The 26,652-nt window shown below is 38.5% G+C and overlaps 1 protein-coding gene across 4 annotated transcripts in view; it reads left to right on the top strand.

The window, feature by feature from the left end:
- The window catches only part of LOC140481437 (mitogen-activated protein kinase kinase kinase kinase 4), a 259,191-nt gene that overhangs the window by 203,274 nt on the left and 29,265 nt on the right, over nucleotides 1-26,652 (top strand). Inside the window, exons 14-22 of one of the 4 annotated variants that reach the window (XM_072577607.1) lie at nucleotides 1,258-1,344; nucleotides 3,237-3,416; nucleotides 10,399-10,560; nucleotides 12,766-12,872; nucleotides 14,023-14,174; nucleotides 14,823-14,917; nucleotides 17,300-17,481; nucleotides 18,890-19,013; nucleotides 19,935-20,105. In XM_072577607.1, coding sequence (XP_072433708.1) covers nucleotides 1,258-1,344; nucleotides 3,237-3,416; nucleotides 10,399-10,560; nucleotides 12,766-12,872; nucleotides 14,023-14,174; nucleotides 14,823-14,917; nucleotides 17,300-17,481; nucleotides 18,890-19,013; nucleotides 19,935-20,105 — 1,260 coding nt within the window. The remainder of the gene's footprint in view (nucleotides 1-1,257; nucleotides 1,345-3,236; nucleotides 3,417-10,398; nucleotides 10,561-12,765; nucleotides 12,873-14,022; nucleotides 14,175-14,822; nucleotides 14,918-17,299; nucleotides 17,482-18,889; nucleotides 19,014-19,934; nucleotides 20,106-26,652) is intronic. The other 3 variants (XM_072577608.1, XM_072577609.1, XM_072577610.1) reach the window with 3 other exon arrangements.

The raw sequence follows: 26,652 nt of genomic DNA, 5'->3' as shown, positions 1-26,652 counted from the left end.
ACTCCTGTTTGATATCCCTTAACACTGGGTATTTCACACTTGCTGAGCCAAATTAAGCTGAGAATAGCTTTAGAAAAAGATATGAATAGTGTTGCCTTTTTGTATTCATTAGCAATTTATCAGTACATCTTGTTGGTGCTTGCCAAATATCTAAATAATCACTAAAGCATGATCCTCTGAGTGTAATTGCTATTATTTTGAGGGCATATCATTTAAATGCTGATATAGTCAAATGGTAGATGTGGTATTGTATTTCAATAACTTAACTTCTCTTGTTCAAGGGCATTGCCATGATAAGACTTAGACTGGTTATTTTACTACATAGAGCCTTGGTGAGAGTGCATCTGAATTATGATGTGCAGTTTTGGTCTCCTTATACTTGTCATGGTGGGAATACAGTGAAGGTTCACCAAATTAATTCCTGAGATGGCAGGTTGTTTTTGGAGGAAACATTAAATAGATTAGGAGAGGTGATCTCATTCAAATGTACAAAAGTTTTACAAGGCTTGACAAAGTAGATCTGGGAACTATACTATCCCTGGCACATGGAACTAGAATAAGGAGAGGCTGCCTCAAGAGTAAGGGGCAGGCCATTTAGGAGTGAGGAGGAGGCATTTTTTCATTTAAAAGATGGTAAATCTTTGGACTTTCTGCCACAGGGAGCTAGAAAGATTCAGACGTTGTTTTTGTTCAAGAGCTTGATAGTTTTTTTTAATATTAAGGACATTAAGGGATACAGGAATAATGCAGGAAAATGGTGTTGAAGTAAAAGACACAGCCTTGATTTCATTGAATAGCAGAATGCAAAGGGCATATTACTCCTCTTTCTTATGTTCTCCAATCACAATTGTTGTACGTTCCCTAGCTTTCAGGTCTTGTGGCCCAACAATTGTATAATTGTCAAGGAACAAAAGGCTTAAGGAATGGCTTTCAATAGAATTAGAGAGACCTTATGCAAAAGTTAATTGTGTGCCAGATAGTTTGTGCACCTTCGCTTTTTTGACTAACTCTAGGGTATAGAGAAGAAATGTAATTATATCAAAGTTGTGTTAAAAAATAAACAACAATTATACCTTTCTGACAAATGGTAACTGAATATTTTTCACAGCTTATTCAGTAGTGCCTTCAGTATGAGTTCAATGAAGTCTTGTACTTTTGCAAGGTCAGGGAAGCAGTCCCTCAGAAGAGGTGTAAATACACAATTTCTAGTTTAAACTTGTATTTTGTTTACACATTATTGTGTAATTTTTGCAACAGGAGTACATCAGACGTCAGCTTGAAGAGGAGCAACGTCATTTGGAAATTCTTCAGCAACAGTTACTTCAAGAACAGGCCATGTTATTGGTAACTTGTTCGCTAGTTGTCTGACTGGCAGTTTCACTGCTGCCTTAGTTCACTGTGTCATAATGCTTATGTTTAATAGCCAGCTGATCAGTCTATTGGGGGGTTAACATAATAGTCCAGTAGCTCAACAAAATAGCCTCAGCACACAATTGTCATTGAATTGTATGACAACAATTCAATGCTTTCTGTCACAAACTGGAAATGTAAGGGCAAACAGAATTAAATGAATGTCACTGCTTTAAATACAATCCTTTCTGTGGAAGAAAGCAAATCATTAAAATTGTAGGCTAATATATAATTAAACACCAGCCTTTCTCTCCTAGAAAACCTGGTTTGTCATTGTGATGTATGAGCAAAATTTTAAAGCACATTTTTCTGTTCTCCCCAAACTAGCAGTACTGTACTTTAGGTTTGTATGGATGGGTTATAATATGTTCATTTGGATTGTACAAGTCCCCTTCATAGGCATTCATTCCATTACATGCTACAAATTTGTCACCTTTACCCCCACCCCCACCTCCATCCACCTATTGCACTTAGCTACTTTCTCCCCAGCTCTTCTCTCTCCCTACCAGCGCGCCCCCCCCCCCCCATTTATCTCTCACCCTTCGAGGTTCCCAGCCTCATTCCTGATGAAGGGCTCTGGCCCGAAATGTCGATTCTCCTGCTCCTCAGATGCTGCCTGACCTGCTGTGCTTTTCCAGCAATACACTCGCGACTCTGATCTCCAGCACCGGCAGACCTCACTTTCTACCATTTCATTCATCACAGCCTGCCAATGTGAAAATGTCCTGTTTGTCCTGACTCTCTCTTTCATGTCTGGATTGACTGTTTAAGTTAATGTATTAGACCAGTTCCATGAACCCTTATCTTGTCTATTTAACTTGATTGTGGCACCTTATCAAATGCTTTTGATAATACGCCATCCACTGGTTCTGTTTTATCTATCCCTATAGCTATGTCCACAAAAATAAACTCTAATAAATTTGTCAAAGCAATGTTTCCCTTTCATAAAATGATGTTGACTATGGTCATGCTGTGATTTTCTAAGTGTATCTTTCTAAGTACATTTGATAAGGTACCTCACGGCAGGCTGGTACAAAAGGTTCATGAGTTCCATGGTTAGCTGGCTAGATGGACACAGAACTAGCTTGGTCATAGAAGACTGATAGTAATGGTGGAAGAGTGCTTTACAGGATATATAGTAAGGAGGAAAATGTAGGTGGGAATTGGTCAGATCTTAGTCTGAAGTTCCTTCAATAATTTTCCATTACTGATTTTGATAGCTTTTTGTTTCTCTAATTAGCCCCATGTCTAATTCTGTCTTCTGCTGTGAAGACTGACACAAAACATTTGTTTGATGTTTGTCTTTTTCCACATTTTGTGATGAGGCATACAGTGGTTCATAATTTTGTTACTTAAAATCAAAGCCTCTTGTTTAAAAAACACAACCTGTCAAAATGGGAATGCATGAAATTGAATATGATTTTCCTGAAGTAAAATTCCACCATTACTACATTAACTTGTTTTGTATATGGCACTGAGTTTCTTCTCACAAAATTTGAAACCATTGTTTGTTGGAAGTTTGTGAATTTTCTAATCCACAGCCAATTACTGATGTGAAATCTATAATGTTTGAGACTGTGCTTTTGGCTGACACTAAAAAGTTCTCTGTGAACCAGCTACACGTTCACAACTGTTGTAAATTCATGGCTGTGGTGTAAATTATGCTTTAGGTGACTTTGAAGTATATAAGTTGCCTAATGAAGTGTTTTAGCCACTGTGAAAACTTAGTTACATGCTGTTTTTTATGGAATTTGTAAAACTATCATATTCCAAGCCACATTATAAATTAGAAACTGTAACTTAATACATGTACCATGTTCTTAAAGGAATACAAGTGGCGTGAAATGGAGGAACAGCGACAGGCTGAGAGATTGCAGCGTCAGTTACAGCAGGAGCAAGCTTACCTTCTATCTCTCCAGCACGATCACAGACAGCAAGAGAGGAATAAACCTTATCAGGCACCAGAGCCTAAATCTCTCTTTGAAGCAACAGATAGAAGTAGAGAGGTAAGAGGACAGATGTTCATCAGATGTTTGTCATAAAAGTAGGCTGAGAGAAAAATGTTCAAAAATTTTAGACATTGCAATTGACATTAACTTCAATTAAGCACCGTGACCTAACTGTTTTTTACTATTTGGCTGCCATTACTTTCCACTTTTATACTGAAAATAAGTTACAACTACAGGGTCCCTGACTCGTTAATGCCTGTACTTGTGAACGAGATCCTACTGTGTTGTTAATTTTAAGAATCAAACCTGCAAATGTCCACTCAAACTTAGAATCATAGAACCCCTACTGTATGGAAGCAGGCCATTCAGCCCAATGAATCCACACCGACCCTCCAAAGAGCATCGCACCCCCTTACCCTCTCCCTGTAACTCTGCATTTCCCATGGTTAACCCACTCAGCCTGCACATTGCTGGATGCTATGGGCAATTTAGCAAGGCCAATCCAACTCACCTACACACCTTTGGACTGTGGGAGGAAACTGGGGCACCCAGAGGAAATCCACGCAGACACGGGGAGAATGTGCAAACTCCACACAGACAGTTGCCTGAGGCTGGAATTGAACCCAGGTCCGTGGCACTGAGAGGCAGATGTGCTAACCACTGAGACATTGTGCCGCCCTTGTGAGGTGTACTGAACTGTACTGCATTCCAACTTCGATACAAATCGACTTAGGTTCTACTGCTGAGTACATTCCTATTTGTAACTTGAGTTCTGTCTGTATAGACTGTTTAGGAGAAATAAGGAAAGAAATATACCTTCTCACATGCTCTAATCAGGATGTTCCTAACTACACATTCCTATTCTCTAAAAGGAGTCAATTTAGGTAAAGGGGCAGTACAACGAGATCTAGGTGTTCTTGTACATCAGTCACTGAAAGCAAGCATGCAGGTACAGCAGGCAGTGAAGAAAGCTAATAGCATGCTGGCCTTCATAACAAGAGGAATTGAGTATAGAAGCAAAGAGGTCCTTCTGCAGCTGTACAGGGCCCTGGTGAGACTGCACCTGGAATATCGTGCGCAGTTTTGGTCTCCAAATTTGAGAAAAAACATTCTGGCTATTGAGGGAGTGCAGCGTAGGTTCACGAGGTCAATTCCTGGAATGGCGGTACTATCTTATGCTGAAAGATTGGAGCGACTGGGCTTGTATACACTTGAGTTTAGAAGGCTGAGAGGGGATCTGATTGAGACGTATAAGATTATTAAAGGATTGGACACTCTGGAGGCAGGAAGCATGTTTCCGCTGATGGTTGATTCCTGAACCAGAGGACACAGTTTAAAAATAAGGGGTAGGCCACTTAGGACAGAGTTGAGGAGAAACTTCTTCACCCAGAGAGTGGTGGGTGTGTGGAATGCTCTGCCCCAGAAGGCTGTGGAGGCCAAGTCTCTGGATACTTTCAAGAAAGAGTTGGATAGAGCTCTTAAGGATAGTGGGATCAAGGGTTATGGGGATAAGGCAGGAACAGGATACTGATTGAGGATGATCAGCCATGATCATAATGAATGCTGGCTCGAAGGGCAGAATGGCCTACTCCTGCACCTATTGTCTATTGAACTATCTGTGAAAGAAATTTATATGCTGAAACTTGCTCTAATGGAACAAAAGTTGTATTGAGATTAAGTTCTAGATGAAAGGTGATTCATTGTTTTGAAAGTAGATAATTCTTCAAAATGATTGATCAGATTTATCTGTATGTACATGAATTATTAGCACCCCACTTCCAATTCCACCTTAAGCATCTATCTCTTTTACTTCTTACCATTCGAAAATTGTCAGTCAAATTTGGGTATTGGAGCTACATTTTTCAGCACCCAATTGGCCTTGGAAAGCAGAGTCTTAAAATAAAGTGGCTGGCCTTCTTGCTTGACCCAAACTGACTCCCATGTTATGGTGGAGGTCTCACTGCTATTTAATGAGGTGGTGTAGCCCAGCAGCTTTGGCAATGTGAGCTGCTATCGGGTGAGAAAGTGGAGGTATTACCCTCGGGGGAATCTCCTGTGTTCCAAGGAAACGCACACCTAAGTCAGAGGGTGACAGTAAAGTCTCCCAACTTTACCCTCACCCTCTGACTTCTATAAACTGGCCCCACCATCACACTGGAGTCTCCTGAACACGTTTGTCCAAAATATTAGAGTGGTCACTGAGCATGGGCTCTGACTTTCCTTCCTTGGGGACTGGCTGTAGTCTCTGCAGTGGCAGTCTCGATCTTGATGCTTCTGGGACTACAGAGCTACTTGTCAGGCTGGCAATTCATGAAGATAAGACGTTTGCCCAGCTGAGGTTGGATATTCAACTCTAAAGCAATAAAGGCCGTCCCTAGCTTATTGTCACTGCTGACTTGAGTTGGCCGACTGGATACTAATTTTCCTGCTGCTTTGTGACGACATTTCTGGCTTAGTTGACAGCAGTCTTTTATCTCTGAGAGTCGGAAGATTGTTGGTTCAAGTCTTAATCCGAAGACATGAATGCGCAAGTATAGATTGAAGCTCCAGTGTTATGTGCCAGAGATGTTGAAATGTGATGTTGAACTTGAGGCCTTCTCTGTCCTCTCTGGACATAAGAGAGCCAATATACTACCTGAAGATGAGCATCAGAATTATCCTAGCATCATAGCCAATACTTATCCCTCAATTTGTATGACAAAAACAGGTGATTGTATTTTTGTCACATTGTATTTGTGGGAGCAGCTCCTGATTCCTCCATTGCAACAGTGATTACACTTCAAAAAAGTACTTAACCTTAAAATTCTTGGTATGTAATTTTCAGAAGTCATGAAAGGAGCTTCATAAATACAAGGACATTGGTTAGGGCACTGTTGGAATATTGCATGCAGTTCTGGTCTCCTTCCTATCGGAAAGATGTTGTGAAACGTAAAAGGGTTCAGAAAAGATTTACAAGCATATTGCCAGGGTTGGAGGATCTGAGCTACAGGGAGAGGCTGAACAGGCTGGGCTTTTGAGGGGTGACCTTATAGAGGTTTTCCAAAATTATAAGGGGCATGGATAGGATAAATAGACAAGTCTATTCCCTAGGGTCGGGGAGTCCAGAACTAGAGGGCATAGGTTTAGGCTGAGAGGGGAAAGATGTAAAAGAGACCTAAGTGGCAACTTTTTCACACAGAGGGTGGTACGTGCATGGAATGACCTGCCAGAGGAAGTGGTGGAGGCTGGTACAATTCCAACATTTTTAAAAGGCCTTTGGATGGCTTTATGAGTAGGAAGGATCTGGAGGGATATGGGCCGGGTGCTGGCAGGTGGGACTAGATTAGGTTGGAATAGCTAGTTGGCATGGACGAGTTGGACAGACGGGTCTGTTTCCATGCTATACGTCTGTATGACTTTATAAGTGTTTTTATTAATATATAGTTAATCAAGCAGCAGTTATATAAAACCTTTCTAGGGTTTTCCTCACTAGAAATTGAGAGTCATAAATCCAAATACACGATAATCACAGCTCTCTGTTCTCTGTGTAATGCCAGGATAAGCTACTGGATATTGGCAAGAAACCAGGCTCTTCATTTTTTTTTTAATTTGTTCCCCTCTTTCTGTCAAAATTGTTGAAACTAGTTGGAAGCACCACTGCCAATTGCTCGGCTGAACTTATTGCAACAGACGAGGCATTGGACTGACCAGTTTGACTTCATGTAAAGATTTTCTCTGTTCGTGTTTTTTTGTTTGCCTGTGTCTTCCTGCCCTCCTGTCGTTTCATAAAAATACATCTTGATTCTGGTGGGTCTTCACAGCCAGTTGTACTAAGGCAAATTACATTGTACTTCTAGGTAGAGAAGGTGCTGTGGAAGAAACTTGACTAAATATTTTACAGAATGTTGCAGATTGTACGCATTCAGACATGGGTTGTTGAAGTTGGAAAGCGTACTTGTTTACGGTGGTGATAGAGTTCTGGTCACGCAGGATTCTTTGCTCTGAATGGTGTTGAGTTTCTTGAGTGTTGAAAGTGTGGTCATCCAGGCAAATGGACAGTACTGCATCATATAGCTGACTGGTACCTTGGAGATGGTGGAAGGACTTTAGTTAGGCAGGAATAAAGTCACTCATCACAGATATTCCAGCCTTGAGTGCAGTTGTAACCGGAATATTAACGTGGTTGTGCCCGTTCACTTCGGTACCAGTGAAGTAGTTTGTGCACCTTTAGAGTATATGGCATCAGTCACCAGTTATTCTATTTCATTTGAAATGTTCTCACTGATATACAGTGGAAACCCGATTTCTGAACATGATGGGCAGGCAGTATTTCGTTCAGATAATCAGTTATTCGGAAAATCGATTTAAATTCCTTTCCTCTGGGTCTCGCAGTTTTTAAAGTCTGCTCCCCATTCCGGAGGCTGCAGCAGCACAGGTGCACGAGGCCCCACCCCCGATGCTGCCCCCAACCTGGTCCCACCCCTGCACCCAATCCAGTTAAACCCGGTCCCAACCCAGACCAACCCCGCCCCTCCCCCACCCCAAATCTGGTCCAAACCCGTCCCTACCCTTACCCACCCCCAAACCTGGTCCAAACCTGCCCCCGCCCCCGCTCCCACCCGGTTAAACTCTACCCCCGCCCCTCTACCCGGTCCGAACAGCCCCACACACAACTTTTTAACTGCAAATTTTTGACAGGTTCCATGTTGGCCCTGCACAGGACAATGTTGGAGAGACTATTCCTAGCGGTTGGGGTGGGGGTTAGGGTTCACCCCTCTGTAGAACTCCAGGGAGATGTGGGGGGAGAGAGAGGGCGGGCAGTCAGTTATTTGTAGATGGTTCCTGTTTAATCACTGTAAACAAAAGATGTGATCACTGTTAAAAACATGTCTTTGTAATGTTTCTATCGGGATCTTGGGATCTTGTGATCTCCTTCGGATGATCCGATTTTCGGATAATTGGTATTCGGATAATCGAGGTTCCCCTGTGTCCTATGTATTCTGGAACATTTCAAACCCTATCAGTACTTAACTAAAAGAACAATGGGGGTAAGCACAGTGGCTCAATGGTTAGCACTGTGCCTCACAGCGCTAGGGATCCAGGTTCCATTCCACCCTTGTTCGACTGTCTGTGTGATGTCTGTGCGATGTCTGTGCATTCTCCCCATGTCTGCATGGTTTCCTCCAGGTGCTCTGGTTTCCTCTCACAGGTTAGGTAAATTGGTCTTGCTAAATTGCTCATAGTGTGCAGGGATGTGCAAGCTAGTTGGATTAGCCATGGGAAGTGCAGGGATAGGGGTAGGGGATGCGTATGGGTGGGATGCTGTTCAATGGGTTGCATGGCCTGCTTTCACACTGTTGGTATTCTCTTATATGATTCGATAATAATTAATATTGGTGTTTAAAATGAGTTAAAGCTCAAAGTAACCATACCAATCTAACCTACATGGGTTTGTTGCATATTTTAGTCATAAAACTAAACAAATTTAAAACATAGCTGCGTCTTTTACCTCAAAGTAATTCTTATTTGTTAGCCTATGTTTGGATTAGCTTGGGTCACAAAGAAAGTAATAAAACCGTAGGTTTGGCCTAAACTTTGGCTGTTCTTCCTTATAGAACATATTTAATCAGAATCAAACAGAATATAATTTAATTCCTCACTTGCTTAATTAAATCAATCATATTGAAATATAACCCAATCCTGCAGTATTTTATTGCCAAGTCAAGTGGTGAGTCTGTTATTTGACATCACTTGATGAATGTGATGGATCCTTTCATCACTTTTTTTAACTTTCTAAAAGCCCAATAGCTAGCTAAATTAGATTTGTCCAGTTTTTTGCTTGGGCATGTCTTATGCATGCAATCTTCCACACATTTGCTTAGATTCCCATATCATTATGGTCCTGAAGGTGAGCAACTTGTGTGTTCAGGTCTTCATTATGGCAGCCAACCAGCTGTCAGTGTCTGTGAACTTTTATCACGTCCAGCGTATGTATTACTTAATGTAACAATGACTAACCCTCATCAACCGAACATTGATATCTAGGGCAGGGATTTCAGGAACATAGTGAGATTACGCACTGAAACTCGAGATGTGAAAGAAGGTGATGTCGGACTTGTGCAAGACACTTATTGGACATCAGTGGAATATTCCGTAAAGGACATTAGTTATTGCAATTTTGGCAAATGTAACTCCTCAACTTTTTTTAAAAAAAAAGTTAAGCAGAAAATTCTAGACCATTTAGTCTAATATCATTAGTGGGGAAGATGCTAAAGATATAAAAGACATGATAACAAAACACTTGGAAAGCAAGAGAAAGATTGCTGGATATTTAGATTTTAAACATTCCAAAGTATATGGAGAAAAAGTGGGAATATGGCATTGAAACACATGATCAATCATGATCTCATTGGAGGATAGATCTAATGGACCTTTCTTGCAATGTTGTCCAAGGGTCCTATATCCAAGGGTACTATATGGTATGGAGACCAAAACACACTACACTGGTATGGTCTAATCAAAGTTCTACTTATTGGTAACAAGAGTTATATAACTCTAATAATGCAACCCCCTGCCTCCGCTCCTTAAATAAAAGCTGACGTGTCATTTGTTTTCCTAGTTACTTGCTGCACCTGCAGATGAACTTCAATTTGTGTTCAAGGGTACACGTGACCTTCTGAATCCCAGCATTTACAAATGCCTCTCACTTCTTCTGGGAGAAAGAAATAAAATCTGCTTTTCCATTTTCCAACACAAAATGGTTGATTTCACACTTTGCATTTTACTCCAGCTGCTGCCATCTCGTCCAGTCACTTCACCCATTTATATCACTTTGCAGATTCAGCTGTCTATGCCTAACAGCTTATTTTACCCTTTTGTGGTCACTTAACTCAAATTACACTTTGGACCTTTCAATGTGTGTGATGAAGCAGCATTTGTGATAAGTATGTTAAGCCTCCAGGGAATTTATGCATGCTTAATAATCTATCTTGTGATATTTCTATTTTATCAGAACAATTTCTCTGGGAATGCGTGTACTAAATTTTAATCTTGTATCCAGGTTGATGACAGGTTCAAGAAGAGTAACCAGGGTTCACCTCAAACACAATCAAAACAGAATAGTAAAATTTTGGAGCCTCCAGTGCCTTCTAGATCAGAATCATTTTCTAATGGAAGTTCTGAATCCAATCCAGCTGCAGTGCAAAGGCCCGTGGAGTCACAGGTACAGATCAAGAGCAGTATGTACATTAAGATGTTTGACACACTGCTGCCTGAGGGTAATCATTTGTACACATTAGGCAGGTGATTTATTTTTAAATGATTGGCATCGCGTTTCTAAAACATTCATTCCTCCACTTGCGATGCTCAGCATCGGCCGTGTGCATCATTTATAAGATTTACTGCAGGTATTCACCCAATCTCCTTTGTCAGAACTATCCAAACCCATCTCCACCACCGTCTGGAAAGGCAGGGGCAGCAGATGCATGAAACTACCACCACTTAAAAGTTCCCCTCAAAGTCACTTATCATTCTGACTTGGGAATATTTCGATGCATCCTCAGTGTTGTTGTGTCAAAATCTTGGGACTCCATCCCTTGTGGCATTGTGGGGATATCAGCTGCACGTGGCCTGCAGCAGCTCACAAGGTAACTCACTTCTACCTTCTCACGGGCAATTAGAAGTAGGCAACAAATGCTGGCAACATTTCTGTGAATGAATAAAAGAATTGTGTAGGCTGATGGCAGCTTCTGGAGGTTGCTGCTGGTCCTGGCCTTGGTCATGTGTCTGTTCCTCCTCCATTTCTGTATTTTTAAACAAAAATTACTCCCAAAGGTCATTTGTGGAATTCCCTGATCATTTGTTCTAAGTTTATTTGTTCAAATAATGCTACCTACTGATTAAAATTAGCCTGGACGTTGGACAGTTAATGACTTCTGATGTTCCACTTCATTTAAGTACCTGAAAACCATTTTACATCACATTTTACTTTGAGCAGATTTTATGCCAATCACATTTAAAAATAGATCATTCTTCGAACAGCATATTGTATCTGTAATGCTGCATGTGAAATGATTTCTCAAAATGTAATGGAAAATATGCTGGATTCTGGGACATAACAGAAAGTCTGAAGGTGCCTGTAAGAGTAAGGATTGGATAGAAGGATATATGTGTTGATTGTCAAAGAGTTATAAATTATCGTTCCTAACAAACTTTCTGGTGCCTGATTCAGTAGCTCTTATGGAGTCAGAATTTCACAATGTTATAGAGTTGTCACAGTTTAATTATGAATTCTGTATTATAGTTTCTAGCTTTGTTAATGTCTAAAAACATAATGTGAATTTCATCCTTTTAATGTCTTATTGACTTAAGTACAGCACTTAACAGCAAATGCAACTGAATTAATTTCCCGTTAGAGTAGTAGTATCATAGTATGAGGGATTGAGGAGATTGTTCACACCAATTCCATAAGGTCAAACAGAAGTCATAGTAGATTCACAAAAATGATGATCATTTGTTTGCAGTGGATTTGAATGTCAGAATAGTTTTGAGCTGAACTCTTGGTGCTGAAATATTTTAAGTAAACAATTGTCCATCTCCTATTATTCCAGAATTTACTTGAGCCAACATCATTCAAAATAAATTTTCTTAACTGCTGTGGGCGGCATGGTGGTAACAGTGGTTAGCATTGCTGCCTCACAGCGCCAGAGACCCGGGTTCAATTCCCATCTCGGGCAAATGTCTGTGTGGAGTTTGCACATTCTCCCCGTGTCTGCGTGGGTTTCCTCCCACAGACACAAAAATGTGCAGGTTAGGTGAATTGACCATGCTAAATTGCCTGTAGTGTTAAGTGAAGGGGTAAATGTAGGGGAATGGGTCTGGGTGGGTTGCTGTTCGGAGGGTTGGTGTGGACTCGTTGGGCCGAAGGGCCTGTTTCCACACTGTAAGTAATCTAATCTAATCAAACTTTGAAATCATTGAAAACTTATTGGAGATTAGTCTACTATGGTGTTGATAAAAATGGTTGGAAATGATTTGTTTCCAGTTAAGTCAGAATAATTATTTAAAAATATAAAATATTTTCCTTTTAGTATCTCTGGCATCTGTTGCAGAGAAATTAATGTGGATTATTTTGAAGATTGCTTGTGTTAATTTTGAATAATATGACAGATCTAGTATAGTCTCCTCTGGCATCCTGATTGCAATTTTTTGCAGTTTTATGTCCTACACAGTTCATTTAAGAACTGTATTTTTAACAGGTTATTTTTCTTCTTTAATTTTAACACCATCAATTCTTACACCATCAATTCTTACATCATTTCATCATCATTTTCATCTGGGTGTTTGGAATCATTTCCGTAAATATTAAAGGTAAATGTTATTTGATTTACCAGTATGGCTATAATATTGATATTTCTGTTGCTTTAAGGTTCCAATGAGAGCAACACCTCGATCTCCTGTATTGTCGCGTCGGGATTCTCCATTGCAAAGCAGTGGTCAACCAAGTGTTCAAACTGGTCCAAAAAGCTCCACAAGGTATGGATCTTTACTGTGTTTAATAGTTTAAAACAGGAGCATATTCATAAAGAAAAACTACCCACAAACAGCAGACATTTATAAAACATGACTGCACTGTTATTACTTCTTAGGACATGCGGAACTCAGTCACAGACTATGTTGTAACTAGCTTCCACTTCTTTCTCTAAAGAGGAAAATGAGTTGGCTCTAAACTAATTGCCTTTTTGTTCTGTTAATTCCTTGTAAGTTTTATTAACAGCTGATGAAGGAAACGATTTGTGAATTCATTAAGTCACAACCATGCCAATTTCAAACTGTACAGAGACCCAAGAAAGGGAAATGTGCAAAATAAAATTAACATAGCGAAGCAGAGCAGTAATGTTCACAAATAGGTAGAATGCCATTGTCTTTAATTTCCTTCCCAATAAATTGTTGCAATAAATTGCTCATTGCTGATATTCACTAGAGTTTGCCACTGGAGAAAATCTGTAGGAAATAGTAATTATAACTTTTGAGCAAAATGAAACATGCAAAAAAGATGTCAACTGATAGATGCTGTAACTAGTCGTCTGTCTGCCCTCTGCTGGGCAGTACACATCATGACTCCTGGTAACCATCACAATGTACTAGTTTCAGATGGCACATTGATCACCCACAAGAGAGAGTTAAGGAGCGGAGACATTTGCAAGAAAAGTTGTGACTATGAATATTTAAAAATAAATTAATTTTGTTTTGGCTTTCCCAATCTTAAGAAATACTATGTATTAAGGAATATGTGAATATTTGCATTTCAGTATGTAGGGGAAGATGTGTAAGAGTACTTCTGGCATTTTCTGGTTTTATTTCAGAATTTCAGCATTTGATGTATCATTAAATACTGCATTTAGAGTCTCATTCGCTGAGAGTGAATTGGTATAGATGGTTCAGTATCAGCAGGTTTGATTATACCAGCTGTCTGGGAATCTTAGCTGTTGTTAAAGAATGAATTGATTAAATATTTGAGTTTCTAGTACGCAATTTTTCCTTCATTTATTGTGTGCTCTTAATGACCTAATGGTTGTATTCTAAAACTATGACTGCTTTATATTGATTTAATCTGTGAATTTTATGTTGCGCAGGCCACCTGTGAAGAGCTGAAGCTTTTTATTTAAATACATTTCTTCTGTAGCAATGTAGAGCCCAGGCTGTTGTGGGAGAGGGTGGAGAAACTCGTACCAAGACCAGGCAGTGGCAGTTCCTCAGGCTCTAGCAACTCTGGCTCACAGCCAGGATCTCATCCTGGCTCTCAAACTGGATCTGGTGAACGCTACAGGCTACGATGTGAGATTTTCCTTTCTGAATTATTTAAGTGCATTGTACACTGCTTTGCTCTTTGCTTCCTTGAAGAGCAGATTCCCTTGGTCATATTGGCTTTAAAGAAGAGGATGAAAAGTTCACCAAGTGAATGTAGTTATGGCTTTCAGATGGTTGGTTTTAGTTACACTTTTTACATTAAAGAATAAACCTGTAGACATGCATTGCTGGTTACCGTAATGTTAGAGACTCTAACATTTAATACTTGCATGCAAAGGAAATTAGTTCTCTTTCAGTAGTAATCACTCTTATAAACAATTGTTTATTGTTAATATTTTTGTCAACACTGTAATTGCATTCAGTTTAAGCCACTATGTCAGGCTGTGAAATAAATATGTACAAGTACTGCAAAAGTACTTAAAAATCAGCAAACGTTTAACTGCATATCATGATATTGACGTGGCTGAGATTCAAATTTGTAAATCTGTGTGGAAAAGCACAGCTAGTCAGGCAGCATCTGATGAGCAGGAGAGTCAATGTTTTGAGCATAAGCTCTTCTTCGGGAATACCTGACCGGCTGTGCTTTTCCAGCGCCATACTTTTTGACTGTGGTCTCCAGCATCTGCATTCCTCACTTTTTCACTTAGATTTTTGAACTAACTATTTTATTTACAGCGTCATCAAAGTCTGAGGGTTCACCATCCCAACGCCATGATAATCTTAACAAGAAACCAGAGGAGAAAAAGGACTTCAGGCCAAGTAGACCAGCTGTAAGCTTTTAAAGCTCACTTACTTGTAAATTCTTATATCACATTTTCCAAACTGCAGTCCGTATAAACTTTCTTGAACAAACTTCATACAAATTAAATTTTGAATTAAATTTACATTTATGACACATCTAGTTCTTTGAATTCAAATTTATGGATTTGCATGTTCCCAATTTGATATTGAAAGACATTTTATGAAATTATTTATCACAAGTATTATTGTAGCAAATATATTTCCTCTTTTTAGAAACAAAGTAATATGGTAGAAGTTTATGTTTGTTTATGGTGGTTTTTCTTCTCTTTCTCCTCCCCTTGAACCCTGTTGATTTGACCAATCACATGACCACTCACATGGGTTGCTGAATATTGTAGGGGGATGTGGTAAGATATGCCATTTTAGCAGTCTTCCTCATGTTTGCTTGCACTTTTAGTTGCACAGATTGATTTACTATATATACTCATGTATAGGTCAATCTCGTATAAGTTGACCCTTTATTTTGGCCAAAAAATCTTGTATTTTCCATACATCTTGTGTATAAGTTGACCCTACTATATCACACTAAATCGTATTCATTCATTCACACCGGTAGCTCTATTCATCACTCTTTGTTACTATATCGCAACTCTATTCATTCGTTCTAAACTCTGCTTATCACACTTGGGTTTACTATAGCACATTTTGATTCATTCAGACTGGTACTAAGTCTGTCGGTACTTATCATGCTTTGTTAATGAGACATCCAAAAGTTAATATCGTTAAAAAGTTAATTATTTTAATTGTGTCACTAAATCTGAATAAAAGCGTGATATTTTAGCTACATACCGGTATATCTTTAATTCTTTGACAAATGTGTTAATTTTGCTGAGGTTCATAACATATGAGTGAATGGAGGGAAACAGAAGAATTTGGCAGGAAAGTTCAAGACGTTTACACATTCAGAATTTAATAAATGTTTCATTTTAAGTATGCCATTATACCAGGCCATGATGATTTTTAACAGTGTGATTTTTCAGGATTTCAACGAATCTTTGACATGTTAAATTTCCATACCAGTCTCATGCTTTTATCTGGTAATTACTTTTACTGTAACTCATTGTGTTTTTCTTCTTTACCCGGGATTAGTTGTGTGATCAAATCAACTTTTGCTAATAATACGGTATTTTGAACTGCACATGAATTTCAGCCCCTCAAAACTTGTGCCCGTGTATTAGTCGACCCCCTAATTTCAGTTTTTAAAAACCATCTTTAAAATTTGACCTATACACGAGTATATGTGGTATTTGTTGAAAACTCCTGATGTGTATGCTTTTTTGGGGCTCCAGTCCATACTTTTAATAAACAATGTATTCTGAGTTTTTGGATCATTGTTAATGTGTGTATGTTGGTTTCTTATTCTGTTACATTTTAACTACATTAATTGCAATTTCAACAATTTTGAGTGCAAAACATTAGAGTTAATAAACTCTAAATTTAATAGCAAACATTTGATTCCTTTTTGAATATTTTTGTTGAGGATGACTATTTATCAAAGGCTGAAAATACCGAGATACAATTAATTTGTTTTATCATGAGATGTATGAAAAACAAATATTTTAATTGAATAAAATAAGTGTTTCGACTTGACCTCTATGATTTCATATTGTTTTAAACCAGCCATTTATGGCTGAAATTTTTGGAATGGCATAAAATGCAGCAAATGAATGAAGAAGCTGTGTCAAATCATGCTGACTTATGCATAATTTTGTTTTTGATGCTGATGGAAATAGGGTGGAATTATTGTAAGTCAAGACTGTATTTTTACAGATCATTGTTTTGGCACTTCTCATTTAAAAAAAAACTTGCATTGAAAAGTAAATCCTTTGACTTCCCTGGTGTCTCAAACTAACTTAGTTATAGTGGAATTTGCATCTGGTTGAATGCTGCAATTTGCAGTTTAACTATTTTATGAAATAATTTTGGCCACTTCTGTATCAATCTCAACTTAAGTCCAGTGCTATTGTCTATTTATTCCATCTATTCTTTTTACAAGGCTTTAACATCAGATCAAATTCCATGTATTTCTAAGATGCGTTTATACCTTTGCCTGCCTGAGTTCTTGCTTATGTTGCTTTCCTTCACCTATGCATTTCAGTTCCCAGGCTGGTTTATTGTTTACTTAATTTACAAGGAAATAGTAAACTGTCAGATCATGAAAGTATTTCCGGTCAATGAAAATATTTTACTTCAAGGATGTCTATATTATGTACAATAATAAAATTTGATCATGGCATGAAGTAAATTTTGCAGCTTTTTAGTGTTTCATAGCCTGTTGTTGAACATGTCATTGTATTTGATCAGTGTAAACACCGAACCTCAATAGTTGGCAAAATGACTTCATTTCTTAGTTTCAGGATCTTGCTGCTTTGGCTAAAGAGCTTCGAGCTGTGGATGATGTTCGACCTCCTCAAAAAGTTACAGATTATTCTTCATCAAGTGATGAATCAGGAACTACTGATGAAGAAGATGAAGATTTGGAACAAGAAGGGACAGATGAAACCGGACCTATGTCAGATGATGCTCGAGCAGTGTACGTAATTTTAGTTAATGGCAGTGATGGAAATAATTTATTTGTGACTCATTTCAAGAATTGGAAACGCTCGTAAGATAGAACTCAGCGGCGTTACTTTGAATATGTCTTAAGAGCTGTTTCTTTGCCAGTTTTTCTTTAAAATGGAAGCTTAGTTTGAATTATATCTTGACACCTTACAGCAGAGAAAGAGGTCACTCATGCCTTCGCTCAGGGTTGTTTTTTTTGAAAAAGTCACACTCTGGCCTTTTGGCACAGAAACACTAAATTAGTCCCTTTAGTAAATGTAACAAATGGTCATTCTTGTTAATTTAGAAATCTGGTGATTGTTTTGTATTTGCCTAGGTCTGTCTGATTGGTAAATTGCTGACTTTGAATACACTGATCAATGTTTCACTATTGTGATGACTCTGGGAATATTGGGTCTTCGTGTCCAGTGCACTAGCCCAGTGAGGTGTGTCACCATCCTCAACTAACCTCTACTTTATGATTCTTATCCAATTGCATCTCCACATTACTGCTGTTCTTTTAATCTCATTATCTTTATTTTGCTCACATCTGTTATGTAACATAATATGTAATATAATACATAGCACTTCGTTGCATACTTTTGGAAGTTCATGTGTGAAGCATCAATTACACCATTCAGCAATCCTCTCCAATATTTCATCTAAGAACTCAATGAAGTTAGTAAAACACAATTTGGTTTTAACAGATCCTTGCTGACTTTCACAGGCTATACCTTTTCAAATGTCAATGAATATTTTCCTGAATTGTTACAGATGCTTTCCCAATATTAGTGCTTGGCTAACTGTATTTGCCAGGATTTTCCTCCGCCTTTTCCTGTTTCAACATTTCTATAATTTGCAAATGCCGTCTCCCCTGTCCTCTTGTACCGCCTACACATTTATGGAATTTTGGAAGATTTTAACCAATGCCTCTACAATTTTAATCTTCCTTTCGTTTTTATGTTGGATGTATCCTAGCAAATGGGGTGACATTATTTTTGAACTCCCAGTATCCCCAATGTTTCTGCTTTACTGCTACATTGTCAGCACTTTGCCTCATGAAAACTGATGCAAAGAAGTAACTCACTACTTCAGCGAATGTATCTAATCCACTGAAGATCTTTCCCTTGGACTCAAATTTCCTTTGACTGCCTTTTTAATGCAATGCACCTTTTTCATATTTGCTGACAATACAACATTGGTATGGTGTAATAAAATAAGTTAAAATATGAAGCCATTAAAATGGGTGCAGGTAATTTGCATTGTTGTTACACATGTCTTCAGTATGACTGACTATGAATGGCCTGAACTTCGAATTGGATTCTACAACTTCACAATTTACCTGAATTTCCAAAATGTTCTCAATTACATACTGTATGTGTCTGCATTTTTTCTATCAGATCTTCAAAACTGAGCAATGGTGAAACTGAATCAGTGAATACGATGATTGTTCATGATGATCTGGAGCTGCTGGCTGAAACGCCTGTTACTCCCTCTAAAGATGGCACTTTAATTGTTCGACAGGTACCGTATTTCAGACAAAGATCTGCCTTTTGACTATTAACTCTTACTGAGCAGTATGTTTTCTGCTATTTTTCATGTTAATGCCTTAGCAATTGATATAAATGTATCAGTTCTTCAGTCTAGATTTCCTTTTTTATTTAGCACAAAAGATATTCTCATTTTTTTCTATTTGCTGCAGTTGTCTTGCATGTGTTACTATGTCCATCTTGGAAGTTAAAACCTTGAGTTTAGATGGACAGGAAGTGACTGCAGAGAAAAATGATAGATGCACAATGTTCATTTCTAAAGTCTGACACCAGTTCATGATGTTTTTAAATTAAACTAACCTGTCTGTAAGCCATCATTCATGTAAGTGTTTTACTCTAACTTCAGACATTTTTTTAAAAAACTAAAACCTCACATTTGCAGCTGTAGTCAGGTAATTCCATTTTTAACTCCATTAAGCAGCATTGCTACAAAAATGGAAACACCTACAGAGTGACATTTTGATTCTCCATACTACATTCTCTTTAAATTCCATGACATTAGTTATTACAAGCAATTTAAATTATTAATTACCCAACAGCACATCAAGTACATGCTGTAATGTTTGTCACTTTTGGAGTATTTTACTGCTTCAGATCAAATTAACATCTTACATTTCCATCTAAGAGAGCTTTAGAATTTAGGTAATGTGCAATATTTTTATTGAAACCACTGCTGAATTTGTAACTAGTCTTTGTTCTGCCTGGAGTAATGTGAAGTGCTTATCTATTGAAGTGGTTTTGTCAAATTATACCAAACTTACTTGTTAGAACTAGTTGTGCTGCGATAAAAGCTGAAAAATCCAACTTTGCATTAACTCTTCTGCCAATTAACTGTTAGGGTGATAGGTATTCAAGCAACTCTTCAGCAAGACAAGTATGCCTGTTTTTTCTACAGAGCGCAGGTGAATTAAAGCGTGCCAGCCACCATGAGAGTAATGGCTTTGCAACCCGCATTCACCTCTTGCCAGATCTCATACAGCAAAGCCATTCCTCCACCTCCCCAACCAGCCAGCAGTCTCCCATCATGCCCCCTCAGCTGCCCCAGGACGAGCTCACTACTAATGAGGTATGTTTGACACGATAGCCGGCTGCTGTTCTGGCATACCACTCCTGTAAACTAGTTAGTCACAACAGCACTCCAGTCAATCTCAATGCTTCTCATCTTTAACTTTTTCTGTGTGTCAGTTCTACACTGCTATTGTCTAAAACACTAAATCCTCTTACAGGGTAGAATGTTTTAATTCCAAAACTTGCCAGTTAATGAATATTATAAAGTTTGATTTGTAAAGTGAGAACAAAAATCTCAGTAGAATAGTCATTCACTATTGCCACTGAGTTAAGAAAGCTGACTAATCTGACTTTGAGTTTTGAATTGGACTTGAAATTCTAAATATATTTTTCTAAGGACATGGGCATGACATGTAACCAAACATAACTGTATTCAAGAAGTATTCTGTTCCAGCAGGTGATGTGATTGGCACTCATAGGCTTTATGAATGGCAATTTACCACTTGCTGCAGATTTCCAGTTAACTGTGATAGGAGAAAGTGAGGACTGCAGATGCTGGAGATCAGAGCTGAAAATGTGTTGCTGGAAAAGTGAAGCAGGTCAGGCAGCATCCAAGGAGCAGGTCCTGAAGAAGGGCTCATGCCCGAAACGTCGATTCTCCTGTTCCTTGGATGCTGCCTGACCTGCTGCGCTTTTCCAGCAACACATTTTCAGTTAACTGTGATACAATTGTGCAAGGAAATACTGAAGCTGATATAATGTGAAGTTATCCATATGTATGTCTAGATCTTAATGGAGAAAGTAAGCTACATTTTATTCAGCAGAATGACAATTAGTTACAATAAATAGAAATTTCTCACTCGTGCTCTCCTTCAGTTCATGACTTGATCCATCTATTATATAATTATAACTATAAAACATCCTAATATTCAAAAGGTATTGTACATGTCATTGGATCTGTGAATTAATGAAATCTGACCTTGTTACATAAAGGGAAAACACTCAAATCAACTTTTGCAATCAATAAACCTTGAGGAAATTGTTTTATTGAAAGTTTTAAGACCTTTTAAAAATGAAAGTCCCATACGTGAGCGAAAGGTTTAAAATAAGCCTTGACTGCTCCATGCATGCATCCCAAAATTACTCCATCCCTTTATTCCCTCTAACAGGTGAGGCAGAAATTTAAAAAAAAACTTGTCATTCTTGCTCTCACGCATGCCCTAGTTCTCCCCCCCCATCACCATCTCTCCTTTTTCCTCCCTCTCCCTGCCCCATCCTGTCCCCCTCTCTTCCCCACCTCATAAACTCCCTCCTCCCCCATTTCCTACATTGTCACCTTTCATGCTGTTTCACCATTTTCTCCTGTCCCATCTGTCACCCCATTCTTGCCCTCCTTTCTTTCTTCCTGTTCCCAACCCCTCTCTCCCTCTCCCTGTTTGCACCCCTGTCTCACTCTGTGTAACTGCCAACCCCTATCTCTGCCTCCCTGTCTCTTTCCTTCCAACTCTCCGCCTCCATCTGCTCCTTCTCTCTTTCTCTGTTTTGCCTGTTCCTCTCTCAGCTTGTCTGCCCATCCCTTGTTTTAACTCTGGGATGCGGCCCATCAGGATGCGGGAGCCTGTCAGCCCACAGCTCCAATACTTTGTTTAATACTACAACCCTACTATTAGTAATTTTCCTGTGTCTCGGCTCTCTTCCATTTCCTGATTCACAGCTATTGTGGAGTGTGCCAGTTGTTCGAGAATCCACCATTATATGACATAAATTATTCCTGTCTAACTTATTGATTTTCTTAGAAAAAAATTTAAATTAAACTACCTCTCAACTGCTGCAGTTCAGTGAAATGCATGCCTTCTCATAATTTATCCTTTAAATCCCTAATATAATTTCAGTAAATTTACAATGTGCACCGTTCAAAGTTATGTATATGGTTTGGTGCCATAACTAAATACAGTACTCGAGATGAGGACAGAATAGAACTGTATAATTGAAGTAAATCTTCCTCACTTTACAAAGACCAGCATTCCATTTGAGTTGATTTTCATATTTGTACCTATTCAGTAACCTTCAGTGATTTTTGTGCGCACACCCACAAAATCCTCTGCCCTCCTCAGTTGCTAGGTTCTTGCATTCAAGAAAATACTCAGATGTCAGTTTCTTAGGTGAATAACAGTAGGACTTTGTCACATGACTCCTGTCTGTCACCACTTGTGCAATATCTGCAGGTCCATTTGTAACTTTCTGTTTCTATTGAAAGAACTTAACCTTAATTGTCATCTGGAAATTTGGCTGCCCAAATCTCTTCATATTTCCAAGTTATTCATGTATTAGTTGAAAGGTTGAGACCCCAGTACAGATCACTCTGCAACGTAATGTGCCACATCTTGCTTTATGCAGTGGTTGACCCAATAATTTTATTGCAGTTTACTCCCTCAATTTTGCCAATAGTACTTAGTTTGGTTTCTTGTCGAGAACGTGGTGCTGGAAAAACATAGCAGATCAGGCAGCATCTGAGAAGCAGGAGAATTGACATTTCAGGCATAAGCCCTTCATCAGGAACTTATTGTGCACTAAAGGATTTGCAAGATTAATGAAAATTAAGGAACAATGTATTAAAATTCTTACAAATCCATTGATTTAGTACTTTCTAATATTGACTATTCAATTAGGATCGAACAATGCCATTTTTGGGTTGGAGATTCTGAGGAACAATTATTTAGAATATCAGAGTGATCAGGGATAAATTATTTTGCTTTGGGTTCCAATAAGACATAATTGCTCTCGAGTTGGTGTGTGCCTTTGTCAAACACCCTGCCCATTCCGCACTCAATTATCAAAAAAAGGAAAATGGCACTATGATACTTGGTGCTTATGAGAAAATGAAATCTCAAACTGTTATAACCACTAAGTTAATTTTGTATTAATATAATGGGTGGAGAGAAAGTGAACACTGTTTGCTTTACTAAGGAAAGTTTTCTTTGGCTGAAAAAAGATGACTAGGTAAGCATGCAGTGCTATTTCAATCACAATCTTCTGTATTCCATTTTAATCATTTTGGAGTAATCATCCTAGCATTTATAAGCATTAAACTGGCAAGTTTTATTTGCTTTTTGAAGTATCATTGTCATTTCATTTAATTTCACTAATATTCTCATTTCTTGTTTAACCACTTTTCATATGTCTTGTGCTTCTGCAATCAGACTTGGATGTTTTGGTTAGGGAAAAGCAATATTAACCCTTTGATCACTGCAGTCACATTTCTGCATCACAATTTAGTTGGTTAGACTTTTTGTTTCCCCCTGAAATTGCGGTGTATTATTTGGCTCAGCAGACATTGCTAAAATTCCAATTCCAAGATTCAATCAAAGGCAAGATCAAATTGACGGGAAGTTCTCATGTTGACTTTAAACACAGCCATAGACCACTTGGGCTGAATGCTTGTCTTGTTTTAAATCCTATCTATTAAATTGTTTCATTAAGTTTTGCTATTTTAACATGCAAACTTTTCTTCAGTGTACTTTTGGAAGTATACATATTTAATGAGAAAGACATTCAGTACTCAGAGGGTTAAATGTAATGAAATGTCATTCTCCAATTTTGCAAAAATAACCCATTTTTCTTAAGGATTTTATACATATACCATAAATGCATTTGTTTCACTTGATAAGTTCATATTCCCTGCTGGTTCACATAAACCGTCCTCACCTTTCCTCTCTCATCTCCTTAGCAACCCTTGCCATAAGGTGCTTCTGTTTCTCCCACCATCCACCATCTCTGGCCTGCATTTGCCCCTTCCCCTGCACTTTGTCATCCTTCCTTTTCTCTCTCTGACTCAACTGGAATCTCAACCTGCAGCTGCCCCATTGAACTCTTCTTGAATATGATTTTAATGCCATTTGTACGATAGTTCTGGGTTATTTTTGTGAAAATGGGGCAGTTCCTTTTACTGCAAAGTAGAATGTACCTGAAATTTCAACTTTGGAAGACTTGGCTTCATAATTCTGTTTTGTGTAAATTAAAGCTAAGGTAAAACTTATAATTAGAAATAGGTTTTGGTCCGAAGTATGTATAATGTTTAGTATGGAGGAATATCAAATTGAATTATGAGGGATCTGAACTTTCATGAGTACAATCCAGAGTGGTTTAGCAATATTGTTCTTATAAATATATACATCAATGCTGTTCCAGCATGTTGTTGGACTTGAATTCTAGTAAGATCTCTTTATAAGTTGCATCAGCTTTCATATGGTGAAACACATTGGAAAAATGAGCAATTTAACTTTTTAATTAGATCTTACAAGAAGAGGCAACTATTTTAAGACTGCAAAAATTTAACTTAGTATTTTAATTTGATGGTATCCAAGATACCCGTTAGAAAGTCACTGTTTACAGTAGTACCCCTCAAATGAGAAATTCAGAAAAGTGTGAATACATTGTTTTGATGCTAATTAGTTTAGTGTGCTGTAAGAAATATGTGTAATTGGGTAAACTTGGCAGCAGCTGCATGCACATAATCTAAACCAGATCTTTATTTTTACATATATATACAAAATAATCACTACATGGTTGCATGGAAAATTTTTAGTACTAAAATGTAATGTTTCTTGTAGCTTTCTCCTGTTTGCCAAATGTACCTTTTGGCATTTCTTAGTGATTATATGGTACACTCTATTGGTTCAATTAGTCTTCAAAGGACTTACTAATTTTATAGATTTTCATTTTATTACTTATGACATACAAACTTCTAAAATACAAAATGTCTTAAACACATTTCTGAACAATTGCGTTTAATTATGCTTGCAACTTTAATTGTGACAACTTTTGCAATTTGCATTGGAAATGAGGTGGAGCAGTGAATTTCATAAGGCATTCAACATTCTTCGTAATTAATATAAGGTGAAAAGCACTTGCCCTTTTCATTTACAGAGCTGTTTTAGTCCCTGCAATTATAGTCAGGTTTTAACCGATCGCTTTATTTGAAAGGTTTGATTTTAACATTATAAAACTAGTTAATATACAATCATGTATCCCCTTCAAAAATGAGCTTCCTTCCACTTGAGAACCTGTTGATGTAAAGTGTAAACTAATTTTACTTTGGAGACATTCAAATAAGCACAATTCTAAAATGCAGTTGCAATTTTTTCCTTATGCATAAACAGAGTGGTTGATAAATAAACAGCCAAAGAATGTGGTGCTGGAAACGCATAGCCAGTCAGGCAGCATCTGAGGAGCAGGAGAGTTGATGTTTTGAGCATTCGTTCTTCATCAGGAATGAGAGAGTGGCGCAAGGGGACTGAGAGATAAATGAGAGGGGGGTCGGGCTGGGGGGAAGGTAGCTGGGAATGCGATAGATAGGTGAAGGTGATAGGTTGGAGATGAGGGTGGAGCGGATAGGTGGGTAGGAAGATGGGCAGGTAGGACAGTTCAAGAAGGCAGTGCCGAGTTGGAGGGTTGGATCTGTAATAAGGTTGGGGGTGGGGCGGGGGTGTGGAGGGGTGGAGGGGAAGTGGGGCAACTGGTGAAATCTACATTGATTCTGTGTGGTTGGAGGGTCCCAAAGTGGAAGATGAGACGTTCTTCCTCCAGGCATTGGGTGGCTAGGGTTTGGCGGTGGAGGAGCCCCAGGACTTGCATATCTTTGGCGGAGTGGGAGGGGAACTTAGTGTTTGGTCACAGGGTGGTGGGGTTGTTTAGTTTGTGTGTCCCAGAGATGTTCTCTGAAACGTTCCACAAGTTGGCGTCCTGTCTCCCCAATGTAGAGGAGACCACACCGAGAGCAATGGACTCAGGAGATGATGTATGTGGAAGGATCCTTTGGGGCCTTGCACGCAGGGGTGGGGGGGTGCTTTTCCAGCACCACACTCTTCAACTCTGATCTCCAGCATCTGCAGTCCTCATGTTTTCCCAAATAAACAGCCAAGCAAATATTAAAATATTTATCAAATCTGCAAATGTCAATAAGATCCTTCACATATGCAAAATTATGGGGATACTAGAAAAGTTCAGCATGTCGACAGCTTCTGTGGAGAGCAAGAGAGAAAAGCAGAGTTAGCGTTACATATCTACAAGCCATCATCAGAACTGGGAAAAATTAGGACTGTATTAGATTTTGGACAAATGAAGATGGGGATGAGATGAATAACAAAAAAGAAGCTCTGTGATGAAATGGAGAGAGGAAGAAATTAAATGAGAAAAAGTTTAATTGTGCAAGGTCAAAGGGAGTTGTTGTGAGAAAAATATAGAAATGAAAGATCTATCTCGAGGGGATACGAATGGCAGAATCCTGAATTAGTATTGTCCAAGAGTATTGGAAAAGGGGACGAGAGATAAAAATGAAGGGAAAAAATTGGGGGGGAGAAAAACAAACAATGGGGACAGACATTATAACAGATAATTGTGGAACTTCATGATGAGTCCAGAAGGTTTTCAAGTGTTTGGTAGAAAGATTAGGTGCTCTTCAAGCTTATGTTGAGTTTCATTAGAACACCGGACATAGGTAAGACACAAACATCAGCATGCGTGTTAAGTGGCAACTTAAAATAACAGGCATCATTGGGCCCAGGTTCACACTTGTAGACTGAAAAAGAAGACTTGGAACAGAGTTT

Source organism: Chiloscyllium punctatum, chromosome 9 (genome assembly GCF_047496795.1).
Source record: "Chiloscyllium punctatum isolate Juve2018m chromosome 9, sChiPun1.3, whole genome shotgun sequence".
Taxonomy (NCBI): domain Eukaryota; kingdom Metazoa; phylum Chordata; class Chondrichthyes; order Orectolobiformes; family Hemiscylliidae; genus Chiloscyllium; species Chiloscyllium punctatum.
The sequence above is the reverse complement of the archived record's forward strand: the minus strand, read 5'-3'. Positions and strand labels throughout refer to the sequence as shown.